We start from the raw sequence: 24,674 nt of genomic DNA, 5'->3' as shown, positions 1-24,674 counted from the left end.
CATGTGAAATCATGAAGGAGAAGAAGAAGCGCACTCCTAAGTTTGACAGTGTTAAGGTTTTATATCGCCACAAAGAGATGATAACGAGAGAGATAGTGGAATCGTATTTTATTTCAACGGACAATAATTATGTCAGCAAGACTTCTCTTGCTCTTTCAAGCAAAGAGGTGTCTTTTTTAAGTTAATATTTAAAGTAATTTTTTATGCAGCAGGTGAACCCAGGGGTTGTTTCACGTGACTGTTTCGTTTTCTACATGTTTGTTTTTCTGGGCCTTGGAGTGAAGGGCTTAGGCTTAGTTGTGAGTCAGCGCTTGTACTGTGGCTTTCTTGTTTCTTGTCCCTTGTCTTCGTGTTTGCGCTGTTTATATTAATAACGAGACGTACGACGTGTGTTCCATTGTCAGCAACAAAGGTATCCCCGACTTTCAAGTCGTTGTGGAACCTGGAGTAATCTTCGACACCTCGATGTCTTCCGTGAGGCGAAATGAGCCTCCCTCGGCGTATCTGACAAACGCGGGGGCCTTTTCGCTGGACTTGATCTCTGGTTCTGCATCTTCGATGTCTTAATCCACGTAGACGAACTGACTTAGGGGAATGCCCTGAACACCTTCTTCCTCTGCCTGAGCTTCTACACTGGAAGGAGCTGCGGAGAAGGCTGAAATTCAATTATAGAATTTATCAGTGAAACTATTCGTGAGCGCTGCTAAAGATGCCATTGCACTACAAACCCGTCTCAGTAACGACGGCCGAATGCAACGTGATACGTGCCATATAACTGCTTAATGCGGTGTGCTGCTTCAAAGTTATCATTTCTCGGTTGTGACAAAGCATTAATAATTATCTGTTATGGTTTTAGATCTCCTGAAATAACTTTAATTCCGTTTCCTCTCAGGTCATACCTGCCCCAACTGCCCCGAACTCTTTTACGATCTTGTACACGGCTTTTTGTTTTTTTAATAACGTTGTTTTTTGCCTCAGGTCATAATGAAATATGCAAAAATTAAAGGGGGTGTTAAATGAAAGAAAAAAGGTTAACTGTTCCAATAAAGTTCAAGGGAGAGCGATGATAATGCTCTTGAGTCCATACAATGTATGAAGATGAGTTGTCCGGCGAAGGGCCCACTGCTCTCAGGTGCCGAATTCTCGTCGGCTTCAGTGCCGGGCCATTACTGTCACTCTCGAATCCATTTCAAAATTTATCACTCCTTCCTTGCCTTCTCCTGCACATTGGAAGGTTTCTAATGAAATAATGAGCTGTGGCCCGTCTCGGATCGAAAAAATTTTAGGGGCTTGCAGCATTACTATTAATTCACACCTTCTTGCAACAGAGCTTCTATGACGCAGCTGCTTATATCTTCACCGTAGTATAAACAACCCTCCTTTCGTAGTTAGGTGCATTCGGTAAGCCACAATACACAAAATAGAGCCTTCTGCACCAAACCACTTACGAGTCGCGATCTGCGTAATCGAGCCATTGCCGCTAGTTGCTATGTCTTCGAATGCGTCTCGTGCGCTCACTGTTGTGATCTTTGGTGCGTTTCATGCGAACGTGTGACACTCGGCGCAGTATTGCTTGACAAGCATTCTGGCTCCTCGCAAGTGGTGGAATTTTCTTTAGAACTTTTTCAAATGTGCAATAATTGATCACGCTAATATAAACCTTAGCTGACACCAGTTGTACAAGGTTCAAAGTTTCAAAGCGACCGCCTAAAGGCCCAGATATATCGAGAATCGGCAACGGTGTTCTGAGCGAAATATTACGAGCATGCATCTCCCAGGTGGTAGTAGGCAGGTGATATTGACAGGCTCTTATTTACCGGCTTGTTGTGGTCTACATCGGGAGACTACATGTAGAGGCAGGTGCTCCCAAATCTGGCTGCTCCTTTGTTTAATGCCGAAAGCTTGACGAGTTGGTGAATGTTCACGATGGAAAATAGCGCAAAAAGTGCACGAAGGATGGAAGGACGACCAGGACAAGCGCTAACTCGCAACTGGGGTTTATTGCTGAAGCATGCAATAAGTACTGGTCACTTGGAAAAAATAACAACAAAAAAGAAAAGAAAAGAAAGAAAGAGAGAAGCAGCCTCCTATATGGAAAGCTAGGTCAAATATAGGCAGTAACACAACACGTGCCACTCATTGCTGAAGAGGGAAGAAGGAAAAGGGAAAAGAAACGTAAGTAGTAAAGTGCACACCGCTTTTTTTCTAGGGCCACCGTTCTTTTTAGACATCGTGACAAGCTGGTTCATGGAATTATGGAGGCTTACCGTATTAAAAAATGTCAAAATTTGTGTGTCAGCGAGCCGTCGGTTAGCTTGGTAGATTACGAATTTGATTTTTTAGCCTCTACTTTACCTTGATTTTACCTATCTACTTAGGTTTCTCTTCCCTTTTCCTTCTTCCCTCCCTAGCAATGAGCGACACGTGTTACTGTGTGTTACTGCATATGTTTGACCTAGCTTCCCATATAGGAGGCTGCTTTTCTCTTTCTTTTTTTTTTCTTTTTTTTTTGTTATTTTTTTCTAAGTGACCAGTATTTATTGCGTGCTTCAGCAATAAACCCCAGTTGCGAGTTAGCGCTTTTCTGTGTCGTCCTTCCGTTCTTCGTGTACGTTTTGCGCTATTTTTCATCATGCTTCTTTGATTTAAAAGAACGATTATTTGGGCTAGATGATGGAACATGTTTCCCACAGGAAATTATAGCCCGTAGAAAGGCAAGCGTCATTTCTCTGCGTGTTCGCCACTGTACCTGATATAATTTCTTTTCTTAAACAGCTTCTTTAGTTTGGGAAAGAGAGACGAGAATCGAGCCGTCCGGAACACTTGTATCCCTTGTCCGAGACATTACTGCTTCAACACGCAGGGACGTTCATACGTGCCGGTTCAAGTGGAGCTTTGTCTAGGAAACGTGGTCTTTCAGATAATGCGACAGCTGACGACTATATGCCAATCAGCGTGTGTGACGTATTACAGGCCTTAATTAACAGAAAAAAATGAATAAGCGAGTACCAACCAAACCACATTACGCGAACCAGGATCTGCAATGAGGCTCGCTGAATGGAGTGAACCGAAGTGGTTTCATACATATTCTTATAGACGACGCCTTAATAAGCCCTCAATGCTTTTATTTGCCACTTCGAAAAGTTGCAATAAATGTCTGCACTTTTTGACTTAGTAAGCGCTCAGAGTTTCATTTTTGATAATATGACGTTTTGCATGAGATCAAACAGGCACCAGCATTATTGACCTATCTTTGGTTCAAACAGGCGATTCCGTCAATTCTTTCCGTCCGCACGAACTAACGACCTACCTAATGGCTGTGGGGCGGGCAGTCCGCCCGAAGCCTTGCGTCCTCGGACAATGACCGATTCGTTGCCGCTGACAACACGAGCCGAAACCAAGTAGCGGCCAACACCATGAAACTGCTTGAAGTAGCCACTTTAGATGCCGTCGTTTGCTGTGACATCGGCACCTGCATATGAAAAGATATTTTTTGAACCCGGTACATCCTTGCAGAAAGCGTCCTGAACAACCCGTTGAGCGCCTCGAGGTAACGCACTTATCGAGCACGCTGAAAATATGAGGTGTCACCAATGGTTCATTCGAAATGCAGAATACTTAACCGAGTGCAAAGTAATATTACATGATTTCTTCCAGCGTTCTTAAAACCATGCTGTACAGTCGCCGACTCAAAGGACTGTAATATGAGTGAATAAGGTATTCTTGGGCATGAACATACAAATAAGAGTCCGCCATGTTTCTTTCTGAAGCGTTTCAGAAAAAACAAGCTTTCTGGCAAAGAGTCATTTTCCGATGGAGCGGTGTCATTCGCTGTTAGTTCAAACCATGAATTTTTTGTTGGGACCATAAATTCAGTTCATAGCCGAATGGCACTCATTATTGTCGGTCACTTTGAGGACTGTTTTGTACCATCAGAAGCTGCGCCTACACCGAAACTAAGATATAGAAGGGACACAACGTGATTCAAGTGGCGCCGTTGACTGTAAATGCCAACAGCCGTTCGTAATGTCTTCTGGTCTGGGATATCACTGATGCAGTGCAAAGAAGCTTAAGGCGTAATTATTTTAAGAACAAATGACCGTTACAACATTCTGCCGGCAGCTGTTGACTACCAAGCACCAAAATTTACTCGGCGATTTGCGTGGCGCGTGTCTCGCGGTCCATTGTCGGGATCGTCTCACAGTACACGCTGCGCACGATCAATGCACTTCACGTCAAATCGGACTTCACAGTGCGTATACACGCATATAATGCTGCGTGATTGATCCTCTAAAGTTTAAATGTGGTACCAGTTTCTAGTGATTACATTGACGAAATCATTAGAATTCTAGATGATTGATGTGTTTACGGCTGGAAGTACATTCCTTCCTTCCTGTCTTGTTAGGATGGGCTCTATATCTAACTATTGTTTCCCCTTAATCCACCATAACTTCGCTTAAGTGTTCCCCAGAAGACATTCTTTTCAAAAAATATCAAGCTATTTTCGTTCCCGCCTATATAAACATCGAGTTAAAGCAAATAGTCCGAGAAAATTTGGTACTTCTGCCATGACTCACCGTGAGTGAGGCATGGCAGGTACGCTCCGTCTCGTCGATAGCTGGCCACTAGTTGTTAGCGGTAAATGATTACAAATCAATATAGAGTGTAGTTAGCCAGTGTTGAAGCTCCTCCTACTACATCTTTACGCAACACCGAACATGTCTTTAGACATAGCGATGTACCCCACTTGTCTGTCATCATTCTTAAAATAACATAATCTTGCTATCTTGTTTTTCAGTCTCGCTTATAAAAAACGAAGAAAAAACAACATAGAGTCGCGTGCTATGCCTAATACAAGAGTTCAAGGAAGCAACCGTAGTCAGTGTCTACTAAGCAGCTAATAATTTCATCATGTCTGCGAACCGACCCTCACTACCCCTTTATAGTACGTAACGGTATCCAAAGTAGACTTCTATACGACATGAATGCGGATTTTATCGCTATATTAAGGCCCATGCCTTCTCTCATTATTCGATAAATACGATACCTTGGAATGTTATACTACTGCGTCTACAAAGAATTTGAAACGCAGTCCAAGTGAAGATTATTTTCAGCAATTAAAGCGCCGTATTAGTTATCCTAAAACAGTGCCTGACTGAAGTCATGAGAGAAGCGCACCTAATCCATCGTCGAAGAGCTCTACTTCGACCTCGAACGGCAGCGCTGGCCTGATTACGGTGGCGGTAACCCTAGCATGGAGCACCACATGGGAACCCTTGCTGACCTCAGCGTAGATGACCGCTTCGGCCGGCTGGGCCACCTCGGTCTTCTTGAGGAAGGCGCGCACGAGCACAGGCTCATCCTGCACACCGCTGGCGAGCGAAGTGGCCCGTGCGTGGACGTCGCCTTCACCACGGCTTATGGTGTGAAACACGACCAAAGTCCAGGCACCAGGCTACGGGGTCATGCGCATAAAACAAATAAATCAGGTTTATGCGTCTCTTTAAAGCAGTGGGCATAGTCGAAGGTAAATTAGTCTTAAATAAAGATGACAGACTTCCATTCATTATTACAGCGCAAAGACGGCACAGAAAAAGAGGAGGACACAATAGCGCTGACCAACACACATGGGACGGAGTGGAATGAAGGGCGAGATCTAAGAACCGGATAGAGTCATTAAGTGGGGTTTCATGTGTTATAACCAGTGGTTCAAGACACTCTATGAACACTGAATGAATCTTTAGGAACTGCTGCTCAAAGCTGAGGTTGTTGTAGTGTACAAACAAAAAGTAACCGTCAACAAATCACGTTTCATGGTTCAGGTTCATGACAGACTTGGTGATATCAAAAATGTACACAGAGATATTGTAGTACATTGTTAACGATACATTTCACCCTCTCAGCAACATTCTGTAAAAGTACAGCGTTAAGACTGAAGAAAATATGACTTCTCACTAAACGTCGCCCTCTAGACGTGCCACGGTGGAATGCGTGCAAGCAAAGGTAGTAAGGTGCCACGCGAGGCTCATATACATCGAGTTATGTTAAAACGGTAATACCTTCCACCTGTAGTTCTCAACCGACACTGCCTGCGATGTAAACAAGCAGCCGCTTCATTATACCAATATATCAATAACCATTGTTCTTCTTTTTAAATGCATTCTTAAAGCAGTCGTTGCTGGAAAGCCATTTGATATGTTACTTCAATTACGGCTCGCAACCATTTCTAGTCCTTAGAAAGAATGAAACTGTGTAATGCGTTTCACCCCGCTAGCGCAGCGCCGCCAGGACTTCAGTTTCAGTCATATTATTAGTCACTGGGCTCCACGTATTGGTAGCGCGAAGCACCTGCATCTCTGCTCTGCCGAAGCGTCTTTACGCATTCTAGTTATGGGTTTGATGAACGCGAACATCAGTGAGGGCTACACCTGCACTCCAAGGCAGGTGGTACCACGTAAGAACTAAGCTTCACTAAGCACTTCCTTCACTAGCCTTCACTAAGCACTAAGGGGCCGGTGCAGAGACAGAAATCCTCCTCTACAATTGCAATGGAGGCAGGAGAGGCTGAACAATGAATACTGAGTCTCGGAGAGAATGCCTCAGAGCATATTGCGAATGGAAACTGAATAATAACAGAATAAGAAAAAGATTAAAATCTAAATTTGAATAGTATCAGAATATAATTGCAACAGAGATGGAGTCGTTATAAAGTTGGCGCAAAACTGGACTGGTGAGCGATATAAAAAATGCTGTATCATTTCATCCCCCCTCCCCCTCAAGCTGATTACCACACAGTTTTCTGACAGACGCACGTTATCCACATCCTGTTTGAAATCAATAGAAAAACAGTTTCTTATTAAAAGGCACTGCCGCATTTCATGATATGTAAAATTAAATCTGCGGACCACTATTGCGAGACAAAACTTTTAGTAGTGAAAATCACGCAAATCGAATAACTTCGTTTGCACAGTGTCATCAGTGCAAAGCGATTAAACTCCCCCGAACATCGTCTCACATAAATGAATCACTGCGTGTGCTCAAAGAATCCTCCGTGGAGGATTTCTCACGCAAATGAGCGAAACCAGTGTTAGGGGCTTTCATTTAATAATCCGAATTCTCCATCCAAGTTCGTCCGTCATATAGAGGAGTGCTCGGTGCAAAAATCTAACACTCCCTCGTAACTTAACGAGATTGGAGGAGGTTTCCCTTAGAAGGATAAGAGCTGGGGCGCCCTTACCCCGTCGGTAAAATGCCGATGGGAATCGCAAGCTGACATCGGACCAACCACATGCCCAAAGTGTTCCACACCAGCTGCAGAAGTGGATGTTCGCCACCTGCTATGGACTTGTGCAGGGACAAGGGAATCAAGAACACAGATTCTGCGCGAAGTGGGTTTAACCACAACAAGGGAAGAGCACTTTTCTAAATGGCTCACCGGCAACGCTAAGAGCGGGAGCCTGCTCCGGTTCCTCACGGAAAACCATTTACATGAGTTTATATAATATGCCTTATGGCAAGTTTGCGTACAAAAAAAAAAAATCTAACACGCAAGCAACAAAGAAAAAGTGTCCTTAATAGAATGCTCGCCGCTAAGAATGCGGTAAATCCCACTTAGAACTATATTTATAGTAATTGGCTTGCATGACATAATTGAACAAAGACGAAACATATGATACATATACGCATAATAGCCAGCAGATTTCTGACACATAGTAGGCAACCTGAGCAGCGATTCCACATGATGTTAGGCCAAGGAAAAAACGTCACATAGATGCACTTATTTTCCATACATTTGGAAATTCGAACACATTGCGAGTTCCGTCCCTATTTCGGTTATGAACTCGTTCAGCGTTTTCATGTTTTTCTGACATATACATTAGTGTTGACATGTTTGTTGCATGTAACTATGAGATGATCAACTTGATGCTGACAACTTCTTGTCTAGACATGTTCACATCACGTGATTGATTGACGCTGCCGTTATCATTACCTATCACTATTATCAACAATCACTGTTACCAGTAATTTTATCACTAGCTAGTCTGACCACGTTATGAGTACCGTTAATGCTGGCCTAAATTCTGTTGTGTTCCGCCACCCTTATATCCTTAATATATCATCATCAATGACTGTCACTACCTTATCAGTAACCTTATCAGTAACTATCACTGCAATATAAATGAGGTCATGTGATTATCAATAATTCTAAATGCCCACTGAGGTACACTATTAGTCTTAGCTTTCCAATCTCATTATCATCGTCACGAATCTCGCAACTCTGAAATACTCTGAACTCAATGTTGCTAGGACTTTATAGGTTATTTATTCTCTCTTAATTGTCTAGTTATCATTCGTTATCGTCTTTATCTCACGTACATCTAAATTTCGTGGTCACACATCTCGTCTACACGTCCTGTCCACGTCACCCATGAGCCGAGAAACGTTTTCGCAATAATAAAATGAACAGAGCGCTAAGGCAGTTGGTTAAAACTGACGTACTGTTCGCTGACCAATGTTGAGCTAGTTAAATTGTATCATCAGTGATAGGACAAATATATTTCGTCATCGTTATGGACAGGGTGATATTTTCGTCAGAAGTCGGTCAAGTACACACCGTTGCTATTCCCAGGATCTTCAACGTTATATAATTGGAGGACTTCTTCAGGTGGGGCTCGAAACAGTCGACGCAGAGTTTGCCGTCGGGATAGCGCAGCTCTACCCTGAGGCTGGCCGCATCATTGGACTGTACAGAGATTGTCGTCTGGTTGCCAAGGTCGGCGTCCAGGAGCATCTGCAACTCCAGCTTTTCCACCACTTTCGCCGATTCCTCAAAGACCTAAAAAGCGAGGAAAATCCATATTCACTCCTTATGGAATAAAGTTTGAACAATTATGAAGCTCTATATTGTTTTCCTTTGCGTGTTTCCACTTGTTTTTGGTTCCGCTTGTTGTTTTTATGCCATTAATCGTTTATCACCATTTCATTTTTTAGTCTGTTCCTCAAATTGTTTGAAGGTTGAAAATGGGTAATATAGCTAAATTATTTTAATTCATTGGCACTTCGCACATAATTAATGGTTCCGGGCAACTGCAACTTGTAGACTGAGCCTTCAGTGCACTTAAAACGTAACTGTGAAAAAATGATTTATAGGTTTCGTGGCATTAGATAAGCATAAGCGTAAACCTACGGCTTCTTAATGACTAATGACAATAACATGCCGCAAGTTCATGTTTATTTATTTATTGATTTATTTATTTATTTCATACTGCAGATCATTGTACAGATCCAAACAGAAGGAATACACAAGTAGATATTACAAATACAAAGCCGCAAAGTAAAATGAACAAAATAAGCAAAATGGGACATGCAGCATGACTATGCGCTGTCAGTCATTGTGCCGGAAGGTTTCACTCTGCTATGGAAGCATAAGAAGAACATCATACGACATTATTAATCATTGCATCACCCTAAAGCCGTAGGTGGGTAACGCATTTCATGGTACAGTTATTGAACTATCCAGGGTAGAACGAGAATCCAAAGGCAGAATCCATTTCTACCGCGCTAGGCCACTCCTGATTGTCGGGTATCATAGGTCGCGCCTGAAAGCCCGTTAACAACGCGCAAGTATCCATTTGAGTCTCTAGGTGAAGGCCATTGCTTGCAAAACTCCACTGTATGACAGGTACAGCTGTTTACATTGAACTCGACTGAACGAACGCACAATGCGCTGCGGTCATTGTTCTTTGATTCCTTTGTGAGCTGCGTCGTTACGTACACAAGTTTGTAACGCCTCTTTTGATAGCACAATGTTGGTGCTTGCTTTAATTCACGATCATCTGAAGCATTGGCGTTTCCGGAGTCGGAGTATTCATGTCTCTCGCCTATAGTTTGCACAGCGGGGGCTTTTTTCGCTTACACCGAAAAATAAGCGCTTCATTCTCTAATCTCTTGTAGCGGAAATACAATCCTTGATAGACTTATGGAGTGATAAACCTCGTATCGTGAAAGCAGTACTTTATACTGCGTGACAGGTTATGTCACGTGAATTTGTTTCCATTCTCTCTGTGTATTGCTAGAGCATGTGCCTCTTCTAACATGAACACTTTGTTTCGAATATTCTTTTTCCACTAGTTGGTTGGCAGACTACTCTCTCTATATACACCACTTTGTAAGCACCTGTATCGCTTGCGAGGATTCGCAGTTCTGCGTTATTTGTCGCGATAGAGATAAAAATAGTAACGGTGTAACTTGTTGAACCTAATCTGACGAAGCATCGCTCGTTACCATGCGCTTCGCGCGATCTGGTTCACGGACTCCCTCCTTTTCACTGCGAGCCTATAGCCTCTCACTCTTCTGATAATTTTGCATCTCGCGTTTCTTGATTTCATTGTCGTTTCTTGCCAATTTGGTTTTCGTATGAGCTGCATAATATGTATTACGTGATTCCATTCTCGTTTGCGATACTGCCGATCCGCAGCATTGTAAGCCCGGATTCACCATCCATGAGTGGCGAAGCAACGCTGGCAGTTGCTAGGGGTTGGAAGTTGTGGTTTACCTTGGGGTAAGCTGAAGGTCAAATTTATGCACTGGACAAAATGCCCCACTTTTGCACTCAGTAATGTTCACTCTATAGAAAAAAAGCACGGACCGTTCTTTTTGCTGACTGGTTGTACAACTTCAAACATTTCCTTATAATAATTTGCTTCGTCTTACCTAAATTATGTTTTCAGGTTTCTGACTTCGCCACTATAGCTCTTTGAACACAGGTGCTAGTTATGTCAGCCAAGATTACAAATGTCATTTTTCCAAGAGCATATGTGAGCGGAACACTTTTAGCGGCATCCTCCGTCATTTCCCCAGCGTAAAGGTACGCTACCTCTCTTGCAAAATTTTCTAGTCATTTCGTTTTCTCCGCGTCTAAGTGCGAACGGTTCTGAGTCATGGCGTGTAATGTGCACAGGATATGCTACTTCTACGCTCCGTAATAAGTTCGGCAGTCACCTTGCTTCGCTTGGTGAAAATTATTTATCTGCGCTGGCAAGATAAATACGGAAGCCAGAGGACACGTCGCTACAAGCAAGCTTATTTGGGTACAGCGTCCGCAGAAAAAAAGCCGGCTGTTACTGTAAAGGCATATTATTTTATATTTTTGGGTGGGAAGCCTCAGCATAATATATGTTAGTGTTGCCTTTCGCAATTGCATGAAAACTAGAATTAAGCGTATGCGGCTGGAGATAGTCGGCTGTCTTTTAGAACAGTAACAGAACACGAGCGGCAGGAATTATTTGGTATGGCCATGGTTGGCAGTAAACCAGCCTTAACGTGAACAACCGCAGGGTGCAAATGGGTGATGCTGAAGCAGAAATTCTGTGACTCATTTTGTCCGATTGGGGTTATTTGGAGATAGTTGATTCCTGCAGAAGAGGCCACCCACATATATATCACCGGATAGAAGGGTAGAAAGTACGTATGACTGACTACTGTCAAAAGTAAAAAAATGATTAATAACAACAAATTAAGACGTATGGAGAAAGATTACCCGACGTTGAAGTGAAGAATTCAGCTAAAGCAATGCGTTACTCGAAAACGAGTGGACCTGTTACTAAATGCAGTCTCACAAGAGAATTGGTGCAAAGTTAAAGCTGCGAACTCAGCGGGATCGATTTCCCAACTAGCCAGATTCGCCCGTGACCGCGTGTGAGCAGCGCAGTTGTGCATGCTTTTGAACAGAGCTCGTCGCTTTCGCTACGCTGCGAATTGCTTTGCAGATCAACCATAATTATATTCTTGTAAACGTTTAGTGCGCAAATATAAAATTCTCACAAGTACATTATGTTAAGCTATTTAAAAGTAGTCGCAAGTTGATGCTGCGAATGATGGACTGAATATGAAACTGAACTCATTTTCATATGAATATGAAAATGAGTTTGGTATAAAAGGCATTAGAGAAAATGAGTTTGGTATAAAAGGCATTAGATTTTTATATAAGATATTCGAAAAATCGCTTCGAAGGTGCGGAAATCTGTGTGAAGAACATGTCATAATTTGATAGAAGACGAAGAAAGAAAACCACGTTTGGAAAAAGAAGACGACGAAAACGTGGAGGTTGGCTCGAGGAGCGCGAGGCACGAGCAGGAGAGAACAGGCGAGCAGGGGAGCCGATCGGCTGTCCAAGGAGCTCGGAGCGGCGGGTCTTCTGCCAGGCTTGACCCGGGGATCCAGACCTGGGGCCTGCCGGCCGTATCCTGTCCTGTTCTCCTGTTGTCCACGAAGCTCGGAACGGTGGTCGGGCCCGGGAGTGCCACAGCGCCAGCTCTTCACTGGCACGAGCGTTCGGCGCCGTGCTGAGCCCAGGCACGTCGGGGAGGCCTGACGCATCGGCTGTGGAAAGGCAACCCGAGGCCTCTTGCCTCTACTGGGCCCCGTCCGGTGGTCTAGCCTTCCGCTGGACTTACCGAGGTCTTACTGCACCAACCCTGCAAAATTCTGACCACCCGGAGCGTCTGCACCGGCTTCTCCACCCAACGAACTGGTGACTATAGACAATTTAGTGTTTAGTCTTCGTCCTACTTGCTTGTCCTACTCTCGTCCCGCCCATGTGTATACATAAAATTATTCGTCGTATCATCGTTAGATAGGTCGGTCTGGTCATCTATTTAGATTGCTGTCGCTGAATAGCCACAGAACAAGGTGGTCAGAAGATTTAAAGAAACGAACCTCACTATCTGTCATCTGGTGCTCTGATTTTCACCTTCAGGGATCAGGTGAGCCCCGAAAACCACAAAACAACTTGATAAAAAAAAAATGCCCTTTCAGCTTTATCTACTTACTATGTGGCATGGGCAGAGCCTCTTTATTTTTCTTTCCTTTTCATGCCTCAACATAATATGTGCCATATGGCCAGAGAGCCTGTTTCTCTTTTTTCAGTATAGGCCATAGGTTTGAACAACTAAATATTATTTTGTTTTAATGCCGGAATATGGAGTTTTAAATAACGCTAACATGAGTAATGCTATGAAAAACGCAATAAGCTAGAGGCTCGAAGGGTAGCTTCCCTTATGGAAATGATTTCGCAATTCTCCACCGATACAACTTCCGCGCAATGGCGTATAGAGCTGAGTCGGTATGACCGATGTTAATGAGAAAAGGCCGCGCCGCTGAAACATGACACTATCCGGTTGAATATGTATACGGAAGGAAGTATTGCGTTCTCTCAGCCGATCGGCACATTTTCTAGGAAAGAATCGGCTGAGTCCTCGTTTTCTTTCTCTGCACATGTGTGACGTGTTCGCTGGCAAAGATACTGCGTTTTAAAACCATTTTCACGTCATGGCAACTGTCTGCTTGTACGCAAGTATGGGTACCATGGGCGTGAATACGAATGAGTGTGTAGATATTCGATAGTCGTCATTTATGCTGATTTATCACGGAGGTTGCATAGAATACAATGTTATCAAGGGTCATCTGACTGTTATATAGCAAGGATCAGCAGTAACCCCTTCTGAGCCACGATAAAAAGCACGGCATCGAGGAATGCGCACAGAGAAAGCCGAGTTTTTCTGCACCAGAGTTTGAAAGGTATATGTTACAAAATGAACTTTTAATAAGTTCGAAAGACGAAAATTTTCATTATTTTTGCGTACGAAGTGTTATACAAGTGAATGCTCCAATTCTGGCACCCATCTCTGTATATCCCTCGAATGAAACATGCGCTTTATATAAAGACACTTTGAAAGTTGAGACGCTTATAATGATTTCCAGACAATGGAGAAAGCAGGCACGCGCCGCGAAAAACAAACATGGCTGCCGTCACGTTATTTCGAGACAGCTTCAATCAGAAGTGATCCATTTGCTTGCTTCATGAAAAAGTATTTCAATTTCATTTCAATCGCCCTTTGTTAGTTGTAACTAAAATAAAATACAACTGCCCCTCTTTCTTCCGAAATGCTCCTGTTTGGGTAACGTTTTCGCGACCCTAGACGTCCTAAAGTTCCTGTTAATCGAAATCATTTCAGAAATATTTGTGTCTGACCAGGTGCTGAACTTTAATCAGAGCTGAACCCTTAATCAGAACTGCAAGCCGTACTTTTGTCCAGAAGCGAAACCGAACTAAACGAAAACTTTATTTTAGCGTCATCTAGAAGCTCAATGACAGCCGGAAGGATTAAACAAACCTGTTTCATTTGATTCGACTCCTGTTTAGCCAAATTTATTTAACTGACCTCGTCAAACAACTCTACAATCTTTCGAAAATCAGGCGTGAGCGTTGGCGGTGTACTAAGCGATTAATCCCTCTGACAAGTGGTAGTTGGAAATTGATACGACTGGTAACGCATTGTTGGCTGGTTGTGCGATGTTGGGAGACAACATAGCATGGAAGGAGTGCATAGAGTTGAACTTCGGACGTCTCGACCTCGAGAAAGACATCGCATACCCTTAGGCCACGCAATCACATTCATATGGCTTGGTTAAAGCGGGACTTTGTGCCTACGTCTGTAGTCCGTCACAGATTGTCGTGGCTTACGGCTCTAAGCGAATAAGTATGCGGGATGTAATGGAACCACAAGTTAAAGGATTAGAAATGTCATCATCATCATCTGCTGGGCCATTATCACAACAGGGCGGAGGCCTCTCTCATATTCCTCCAATTGACCCGGTCCTGGGCTATAGCTGCATCCTATTGAACCCTGTAAACGTAATCTCATCCGTCCATTTAACTTTGTTTCGCCCTTTGCTAGACCTCTCCTTCCCTTTGAATCTATTTTGTTGCCCTTAGCGGCCATTGGTTAAAATTTCTTCGCAATACATTTCCTACCCCTGTCAACTCTTTGATTTGGCTGGAATGTCGTTAGGTCGAGTTATTTCTCTGAAACATTCTATAGGCTTCCTATAGCTTATCGTTACTCGCATGCCATTTTAGGTCCCGTAGATATTTGCGTGGTTTTCAAATAAGTAGAACCTTTATTTCGTTACACTCCAAGTTACAGCCCATTGATAAGCACCGGTAAGGTTCAAGTTTTATACACTATCCTTTTGAGCGGTGCCGATAAGCTGCTGGTCATAATCTGCGAGTACCTGCCAGATGCGCTCCGCCCCAAGCTTATTCCCTTAGTTATAATCTTATCGTGGTATAAATCTGCGCTCACTATCTGTCCTAAGAAGTCATCCTCCTACCACTTGCGGTGCTTCTATCTATTGTAAATATCTGTTCCTTTCTGAGGCTGTTAAACATTACGTTAGCATAATAATATTTGGGCCTACCTTTCTTTTTTTTTTTTTTGCTGTTGTGACGCTGGGGCTAAGTCGACCCGCCCTTCACTTGGTAGCGTGCAGAGACTCCCGGTTGATGAAGAATTGAATCTTCGAAGTTGGTACAATATATACAAGCAGGTTTAATGGCACTTTGAGAAAGACTTATTTACATGAAAAAGAAGGGTATATCAGCAAATTGCAAGCGTTAAGAGTTCATAGCGAGAAGCGTCTGGATGAGCCGTTTACCCAGGGCTCAGAGCCTCATTTCGCGCTCTGCAATGTCCTTAAAACTCCCTATGTCCAGCCCCTCTCTGAAGATGCTGACCAACCATTTCCAGGGCACGCCCCTCAGATATCGGCATCCAATCGAACACATCACTGCACTGATGGTCTGATGCACTGACTGGTCCGGCATTGTTTCATTGGGCGTGGTCACTTGTTGGCGGGTAGAGCTAGGGAACGGCGAGGAGGTACATTTCTATTCTTCAGCAAAAATCCGATATGCTGGTTCCGGCAACTGGATTTCCTTCTCAGAAACCCAAGTGCACGTGCGCGCCGCATACTGCTCCCAGCATTGTCCCTTTCCGGCAATTGCAAATCTTTCCTGCATTCCCGGGAAATCCTCTAATGGCCGTAATCACCTTGCTCCTTTCTTGTCCTTTACGTCAGCGGACGTCGTCTCCTTTGGACAATAGGCATTCCTCACTTGACCATAGCGCTTCTCGACGGGAAGGGTGAAGAATTGAACGAAAGCACTTCCGGCTATTTCCGACAGGGCGACATTTCTTTGTATTTTTCTAGACGTTCCCTTGACAGGGCCAATTTGGAATTTGCAGGGTCTCGACAAAGCAAACCGGCTCACACCAAAGGATTCATGGAAACAGGCTCACTTAGCGCCCTTGCACCAACAGCACATATCCACAGCACATATCCATGCCCACAGGCGAACAATAGAGCGCGCAAGTGCGGACGATGCACGGTCATAACACTGTCTAGATTGTCAATAATTAATTCCACTTTGTCCCCTAATATAGCTATAGCAAGGCAGTATCATCGGCGAATCGCAGATTGCTGAGGTTTTCTCCATCAACCCTTATCTCAATTTGATCCCGTTCGAAGTTTCTCAATACTTTCTCTGAGCAAGCTGTGAACAGTACTGGGAAAATCATGTCTCCTTGCCTAACACCTTTCTTTATTGGAATGTTATTACTTTCTTTATGCGGAACTGCGTATGCTGCGCAGCCCCTATAGATATTTTCCGGTACTTTCACATACTCTACGCCATGATTTCGGAAAGCCTGCTTGGCTGTTGCGATTTTGAGCACGACTATTTTTCCGCAAAAAATGAATGCTAATTATAGATACAGCTTATATTCCAAGCATTTTTTACACCCGGTTGATAGTATGAATATGACTGATGGTAGAGTTCCCTCTCTGAGAACCTGCTCGATCTTTCGATTGATTGAAGTCTGAGGTTGCCCTGATTATATTAGAGATTAAATTAGTGAATACCCTGTACTTAGCGGATATTAAGCTCATTGGTCTATAATTTTTCGAGTGCTCAGCGTCGCATTTCTTTGTATTAAGATAATGTTACCGCTCTTCCAAAATTCCGGTACCGTCTATGTCATCAGGCATTGCGTATTCTCCGCCGTCAACACATATGCAGTGAGCTGATCCTCCGAAGCTGCTTTTTGCCTTTTCGTAGCTTCTAAAGCTTTCTTAAACTCCTCCTTCCTTCCTGGCGGAACGTCTGATTGCTGCTCTTCGCTACTGAGAATCGAATTATTGTCTCGCCTTCTTCTGCTGCTGTATAGGCCAGTATATAATTCCTCGAGTATTTTCATTGTCTTGTCCATATTATGCGCTTATATTGTCCTTAGCGCTTAAATCTGAATTTCGCCTATGCCTAATTTATTCTTCACCGCTTTAAGACTTCCACCATTCTTAAGAGCATGCTCGATGTCATCCATATAAACTTCCTTATATCGGACACTTTGCATTATTGATTACCTTCAAAAGCTCTGCAGTTATGACATTTGTTGGGTTCTTTCATACATTGGAGTATTCATAGGAGGCTGTGCCCAATTGCTACACCAGGGTAGCTAAATCCCGTTCTGGGGACGCAGTGCGTTTTAGGAATTGTTCATCCAAATCAGTTCGCACCCTCAAACGTTTTATGTAATTCCATGGACATGTGGAGTTTTAGGGATTTAGCACATAACAAAATTCATGTACGCAAACCTGGATCTGTAAGTTGAGTCTGTGCCGTCAAGAATTTAAGCGCGGAGCTCGAATGCCCTCATTGTTTCTTGACGAACCGGGAATATTTTTTTTAGGGAAGCTAACGTTTCTTAACCAGAGATGTAGCGTTACACGAGCTGCGGTAGGCAGCGCGAAAATGGCTCTTATAATACCGGGTGACAAAATGGAGACAGAATGGCTACCGCGAAAGAGCCTACGCCATTGCATTAAGCGAACTTTTCAGTCCTGAAATGTTTTTACATCAGGGAGATTAGAACATTTCTATTTATTCAACTCCTTCATTCGCGTTTTGCTGGAATTGTTTTTGCCACTTTCCCAACGGCCACTGGCAACATAGCTGGACACAATCTTAAAATCAACTCGGGGGAAGGGGGGGGGGGGGGGGGGGGTTGTGGTCAGGCGCTCCACATCGAAAATTGATAAGTAGTTAATGAACAAATTTTTAGCTTTCTCATGCAAGGGCTGTAGGCGAGTACAAAGGTTATGAAGCGAGCAACATACGCCCACCATACACCTAGCTAAAAAGCCTTACTTGATGCCCTCTTATAATGAGACCTGGCGAAATGGGTTGCCGCCTTCCCTTCGAGGCCAGTCTCATTCTGGTGTAAAGCCCACATGAGCCCAACCATATTTCTCATGCGCTCCTGATGTAATGTAAACAGTGATAGCTTTCAGGCTCACTTGAATGACATGACCTAAAATTATAACGATAGTGACGATAATTACGCATCTTTTCGAGAACGCGAACGAGAAAAATGCAGAGAAACGCTTCAGCTCAGCTTTTAAGGTTATAGCGTATTAGCTTTCTTTGCTACCGTCTGTGTCTCCTCTTGAGGATCCTCGTTGCGTATGTGCATTTTTGCTCACTTTCTTTCTGATTCTTTGTATACGTCTCAACTATTTCACAAATAATCGTTACCATACAGTCTTAGGCTGCCTCTATATATGGAAGGCCAAGCGACGTAAACAAAAAAGTCCCGCTTGAACCAAGCGGTAAGGAAGTGGCTGCATGGCCTAAAAATAGCATGCTTGACGCATGATCCAAGGGTCTCATGGAGTCAATTCCCATCGCACCGACCTACCTCAAAAGAGGAGTTCGATTTGGCAACTCCTTCCATGCCATCCGGTCTCGTGACGTCATCAGTCTGTGATAAGCCACCCGAGTGCAAACTCCCTCCTGCTAGAGATGCCCATAGTTTTCCGCCGAAAGCACCGACAAGGTCGGATTCTCTGTAGAAAGAAACATATTAGCTCTATAAGGTTAAGATTTAAATTAAAGAAGGTCTCATATCTCAGTATTCATTCGAAAAGCAATGTGCGCCCGGTGCATGGCCTTAGGTATCGCATCATTGACGCCTATGATATGCAAGGTGAATGGTCTACCACAAGACCACTGATTCTTTCTGCTTCGGCTCTTGTGAAAATTTCATTTAAGTTGGTCGCGCTACAAATTCTAACAGTAGCGAATGTGCCAAGTTTGTATGCCTTGAGCTTTCATATGTGTCCGCCAAAACCAGCTCAATTGATTCAATTGCAAAGTGTAAAAGAACTCTGTATCTAAAGGAACTGGGCAACGGGCGAAAATATCCGTCGTATTTTCGGCTCCAAAGAAATTCGTCACATTGCGTAAGGTTCGAAAAGCGAACAGCAATGGAGCACGCGGACGTAGGGCTCGTCTGCAGAAGGTGTATGTTACTTGCATTGACGGTGTCACTTGAGGAACACTTAAAGACGCTGAGAATATTGGCTAGGATTCGAAAGTCGGGTGAAAGCGTGGCTGCCAAAATTTTCTGTAGTTATTAACCTTGCGCGCTGCAGTTTCAGCATTACATGTTGCGCCATCTGGTGGCCGGCGCGTGAAGTAGCGATGGTTTATCCACAGCCCTTGCCGATTGGCTGTGGTACAGCGGCGCTCTTGATAGCGGTGGCCATAAATGTATCCCTATTTATGGTGTCATATGAGGGCCACAGCATGAAATATAGGATGTTTAACAATATTTTAAACTGGTTTTATGAGTGAACAAAAAAAGGCCATGGTGGCTAAGGGGCTAAGACGCTCGACTACTGAAACCGAGCACCCTGACTCGCGCCAGTGTGAATCTATGCCGATAGTTTCTTTGCGTGAGATTACTGCAAGAGATCATAGTCAAGCAGTGGTCAGTCATATATCTCAGGCGACACGAAGCATATGCCCAATATTGCAGTTTGCGTGCAATGCGGTATGTGTGCGTAATGCCGAACTTTGCCAACGGAATGCAGACTACACACACACACTATGTTGGCAATGTGCGTGTGTCGGGCCGGATATTGCCAACAGACTCCCAATATTGGGCCTTGGTGTGTGATGACTGAGAAGGTCCATCGGTCCCTGTTGTCTGGTGAGCTTTAAAGACTCATAGGAGAAACTCCTTGTTGGAGCCGGTACAGCGGACTGAGTTTGAATTGCACGCGCGAGGTCGCGTGTTTCTGACCTCACGAAAAGCTTATCTAATCAGAGCGACGGCACACGCGTTATACGATTTTGATAGGCCCCGACCATTCGAATAAGCGCTCTCGCACTAATAAACTTTGTCGAAAGTTAGAGCTCATGTTTGTTTCTTCTTGTGTCCTCTCCTTCTCCTGCACTACGATCTCACTATGATCATGCAACAAAATGCTTAAAAGTCACACTGCTCAACAAAACTTTCGACTGCCGCCACATACACTATTCTCACTGGTACGCACATCGCCAAGGTGTTCATGCTTTATGTGTACCCTTTCGCAGCGTACAAAGAGATAATGGATGGCCGGTTGCCAGTAGCAGCTGTGTTCTGCTTCCTGCTGATAAATGTGGCTTCGCTGGAGATCGACCCGGCAGACGGCGGCTACAAAGACCTGTTGATCGCTATCCATAGAGACGTCGCCTACAATGAGTCTATCGTCGATAACATTAAGGTATGAAATGAAACGAACTTTCACTTTTCATTTCGCTACATCAGCCCGGCGTATTACGCCCAGTGTTCGTACCAAAGTTTCTGGGTAGTATTACCTGTCCTTTTCTGTCTGTTATTGCAAATGTTTCGAACTCAGTGCAGAATGATGTGAAAGAAACATAAGGTGTACAGCACTACATCAGCTGTGCTTTTTTTCCGACAACCTTCGTGCATGTAACCATTACAAGCTTCGCCATCGTCATGAATATAGGACGCAGAAGTAACGGCGTGCGGTAAACTGGTCTTCATTGTTGATTCTCTTTGGAGCGCGTTCATTGCAACCTGCGTTCAAATAACCGTCGGAATCAAACATTCTTGCGTCACGTTGCTGTTATTTTGATAGATTTTAGTAGAAACGGAAAAAGTTTCTATAAATAATTGGGAGATGCCTTCCTATGTGGCTACGTGCCTGCTTGTAGGAACATGTTTTTGATTGGCAAGGCAGGCTTAAAGTGTTTTCAGCTCAACCATCTCCAACTTCTTAGGAATTGCTATCCTGGCGATTGTATTGTAAAAGCTGGAAAAGGATAAAAAGATAGCAAATGAGGCTGTTAAGGGCACTGCACGATGCGACGCCCAGGGCTGTAAGGCTTACATGGCTCAAGTCGCGGCAGGCAAAGGTGCTCACAGGGTTGTGAATGAGACTCGCATATGCTTATCCAGATATAGACATCTAAGAAACATGGGTAGAAGATAGAGATGGTGGAGGTATATCAAATTAAATCAAATTATATTTTCTAACAAGTAAATGGCTGCCTGGGCTAAAAGCTGTACACAAACAGCTTGATAAAGGCCAAGGAAACCCGTACGCAACATAGCAGGAGCAAACAGCAAATTTCAGAAGTTCATTAAAAATTCGACCATGATATTAAAAAGTGTTATGGAATACATACGTTACTGCAGCACGATATGGAAACCAAACGATATGAATGGCAGAAATGGTGTATCGCCACCCATAGGTCCTGCTTCAGTCTTCTTCCGAATTCCTGCACCGGGCAACGAACGGACGTGTGTTCTTCAAACACGTGACCATTCACTTCCCGTACACGTGGCCCAAGAGAAGCAGTGCGAGACTCGTGTCTGGGAACTCCTTCAAAAAGAGCGACGTCCGCTTTGAGCTTCCAGCGTCAGCTCAAAAAGACCGGCCGTTCACGAAACAGACGCGGCCCTGCGGCCAGCCGGGAGATTTTATACAGATTCCTCCTGCATTCATCGCAGAACTGAAGGCATCGACCATGGCGAAGTACATTAATCCAGGTACGCTTGTGTTTCTACAAAGAAGCCAAAACTTTTTTTTTGAAAGCCGGTGAGGTTGCATGGTGCCTTTCTTACGAAACGGGGGCAGGGTCCGTATTCTGAGTTTGCGTCGTTATCGGTATCTCACTCAAATTGAATAATCTCATTGGTGGAAATGTCGAAATCGGACGTTGCCACCACAAAACTGGAACTGGTGGCTACTTCAGGTTCTGGCATTTCCATCAATAACATGATTCTATGTCAGGGACATAGCGGTACTGTCGATAACGACGCAGACTCGGAATACGGACCGTATTTTGATTATTGGACAAACGAACGGCACCATGTTTAAGCTGCCAGCTAATAAACGATCACTTTGAGTCGTCCGCTGCCAGATTGTTAGTACCCACGTACACATTTTCATCGCTGGTGATTTGCGAAAACAGTGAAAGCTTATATGGGCTATGAAAGCGTCAATCAGGAGAAGCTGGAGACCGAAAAAAACAGAAAAGGGAGACGTTAGCCAGGGCATCACATACGCTAACTTCCAATATTAACGAAGCAAATCTTCCTTTCTGAAGTTTACAATGAAAAGCAAAACAAAACAAGCAATGTCTTGTACATATTCATAGGAGTCGACAACTTGGTTTCCACCTTGCTTTCAAGAAGAGTGTTGCAGAGCAAGCCTGTTGCGGAGACGACCCAGCGCAATTAACGGCTTTGCAGAATACTTTGACGACAGCTTATAACTAAAATAGTTATATCTTGAAACAGTGTAGTTTATATGTTTGTTTGTTTTTAATCACATTTAAGAGCGAGAAGAGTTAAATTACTTTCAGGTCTTTTTCTTGGCACGTTAATTATTCATTGCTCCTACTCGATTGGCACAACCAGTGCACTAAGAGGTTGTGCTAAACTTGCTCTCCAGGATTATAGTAAAATGCGCTATAGTAAAATGCGCTGTAATGTAAGGTGTAAATTTAAAAAAAAAACCTAAAATGGGTCGCCTCATATATGAAAGGCAGCCCATTTCGCACATTCTTTCATTGTGATCAAGAGACCCGTAGGTGTCCCGAAACGTCATGTTTAAAGCATTTTTTTTGGTATTTGACGAGTGTACGTTTTATTCGGCCACTATGTCTGCCCCTCGACAGACACGATTCTGTCGAACCCTCAGCTACACTTGCAAAACTATGTGAGCAAAACTCACATAATAAGGGCGATGAAGTGGAGAGAAATACGATTCTCTCTAAAACATGGAACATCTTTCGCAACCTTTTAGGCCCGGAAAAGTATAAGACGCCATGTGACATAAGGCTAGCAAATACTAGGTGCGCGTACGATGAAGACGACGAGGACTTCATGAAAACGTAATAGAAACATACGTGGGAGATACCTCGCCTACATCCCTCCCCGATTACAGCAGAATGCCCAGCGAAACACCAAACATCACGGAGGTTGAGATGAGGGCAGGAACCGTGAGACTCAAAACGAATTCGGGACCAGACGGGGTAAAGAACAAAACCTGAAGAAACCTAGACGGCGACTCCATTAGGCACATAACGGAGTGTATGTAGGAATTCTGGGAAAAAAGCGAGCTGCCACAGCAGTGGAAAACAGCAAAAATCATTCTAATACCAGAATCCGGGAAGCCTCCCCAACTGGCAAATTTAGGACTAACCTTCCTAACCTCCTACGTAGGGAGATTGAGTGAACATGCTTTCCAGACCGGACTAATAGGTTTCATGGGGCGGAACAGACTGGCCAAATGAGATGAGCGGCTTCAGACCTCACCTTTATACGCAGGACGACATGCTCAAATTAAACGCGATATAAATATGATAGACTCAAAATCAAAGGACGCACAGACAAACTTGGACCTAGATCTCACGAAAGCTCAAGATAATGTGAAACATGAGGCAATGCTAGAAGGACTGAACAAGTTAGACGTAGTTACCAAAACACACACGTACACCAGGAATTTCTTGACGGGCAGAACTGCTCGCTTGAGATTTCAAGCTTCAGAATCTCCCCCCACGATTGAACTAGGAAGCCAACATCACAGGCGTCCCTGCTGCTCCGTTTTCAACGTGACCATGATAGAACTCCTCGGCAAAGTAGCAAAGCTTGAGGGACTGTAATTTAATATGTACGCCTACGATAACCCACTATGGGTCAACCGGGGCAGCCGCTGGACAGTATAAAATCTGCTTCAAATCGCCACTGACGCCATTTTTACTTTGCGGCCAAGAGAGGGTTGGCAGGCCAACGACCGTCGTTGGCCTGCCAATCATCTGCGCCGTCGTTGTCCAATTCTCCTCTTTGTCTCGTCTTTGTTGCGTACGTATATTACTGTCCATCATGGTTCACCAACTCGCCCAATCAGCCGTTCATCTACAACCACAAAAATTCCGAACTCTTTATATATATTTCGAAGCACCTAAGGGGCAATGCACCCTCGGATAGAAACATTAATGTGGACGGTACACACGTAAGAAAGATTGACCAAATCAGAATCCTAGGCCTGATCCTCCAGCCGCATTGTCGCAATGTCGAGAATATCAAGAGGCCGGTGCGTCACATGATGCAGACTCTGAGTCTAATCAAGCTAGTGGCCTATAAAGATTGAGGATTAAAAGAAAACTGAAAACGTAGCTTAAGAAAAGCTGTCGCAAGCCGGATAAGCTACGCAACACCGTACCGTAATTTAAAAATTGCGGAAAGAGCAAAAATATATTCCCAAACGAGGAAATGCATCAGCAAAAGTGCTAAGACTATCCATATGCATACCCACGAAAGAGATGCTAGCTCTAGGAGTGCGCAGATCATGTACAGAACTAGCTGAGGCCATGCGAACCTCTCAAATCGAAATACTCTGGGCAACAGAGACAGGAGGAGTTATCCTGTACAAAGTTGGAATTCCCCTCGTGTCAGAAGACATGCATCCGG

The 24,674-nt window shown here is 43.9% G+C and overlaps 1 protein-coding gene and 1 pseudogene across 2 annotated transcripts in view; one reads left to right on the top strand and one right to left on the bottom strand.

Annotated features, from left to right (window-relative positions):
• Positions 1 to 344: 344 nt before the first annotated feature.
• LOC146179738 (uncharacterized) lies at positions 345 to 18,635 on the bottom strand. Its single transcript, XM_084580265.1, has 5 exons — positions 18,600 to 18,635; positions 8,615 to 8,836; positions 5,285 to 5,455; positions 3,311 to 3,472; positions 345 to 655 (listed from the first exon to the last, which is right to left on the bottom strand). The coding sequence occupies exons 1-4, from the start codon at positions 18,633 to 18,635 to the stop codon at positions 3,311 to 3,313; spliced, it is 591 nt and encodes a 196-aa protein (XP_084436391.1). The 3' UTR covers positions 345 to 655.
• Positions 11,985 to 24,674, top strand: part of LOC146179737 (calcium-activated chloride channel regulator 1-like) — a 46,332-nt pseudogene continuing 33,642 nt past the window's right edge. The window contains exons 1-3 of the transcript XR_014700985.1: positions 11,985 to 12,532; positions 20,282 to 20,451; positions 21,449 to 21,746. The product of XR_014700985.1 is annotated as a calcium-activated chloride channel regulator 1-like (transcript). The remainder of the gene's footprint in view (positions 12,533 to 20,281; positions 20,452 to 21,448; positions 21,747 to 24,674) is intronic.

This window comes from Amblyomma maculatum, chromosome 9 (genome assembly GCF_055883805.1).
Source record: "Amblyomma maculatum isolate TAMU_Amacu chromosome 9, ASM5588380v1, whole genome shotgun sequence".
Lineage (NCBI taxonomy): Eukaryota > Metazoa > Arthropoda > Arachnida > Ixodida > Ixodidae > Amblyomma > Amblyomma maculatum.
Note: the sequence above shows the minus strand (reverse complement) of the source record. Positions and strands in the feature narration are given on the sequence as shown.

What these genes read in the sequence shown, in the direction of transcription:
- LOC146179738 (XM_084580265.1), bottom strand. Translation starts at nt 18,635, where the DNA reads ATGGAAGGAGTTGCCAAATCGAACTCCTCTTTTGAG. An exon ending in AATCGAACTCCTCTTTTGAG is followed by an intron (nt 8,837 to 18,599) that starts GTAGGTCGGTGC and finishes CTCGCTTTTTAG; the next exon opens with GTCTTTGAGGAATCGGCGAA. An exon ending in AAGCGGTCATCTACGCTGAG is followed by an intron (nt 3,473 to 5,284) that starts GTCAGCAAGGGT and finishes TTTCATATGCAG; the next exon opens with GTGCCGATGTCACAGCAAAC.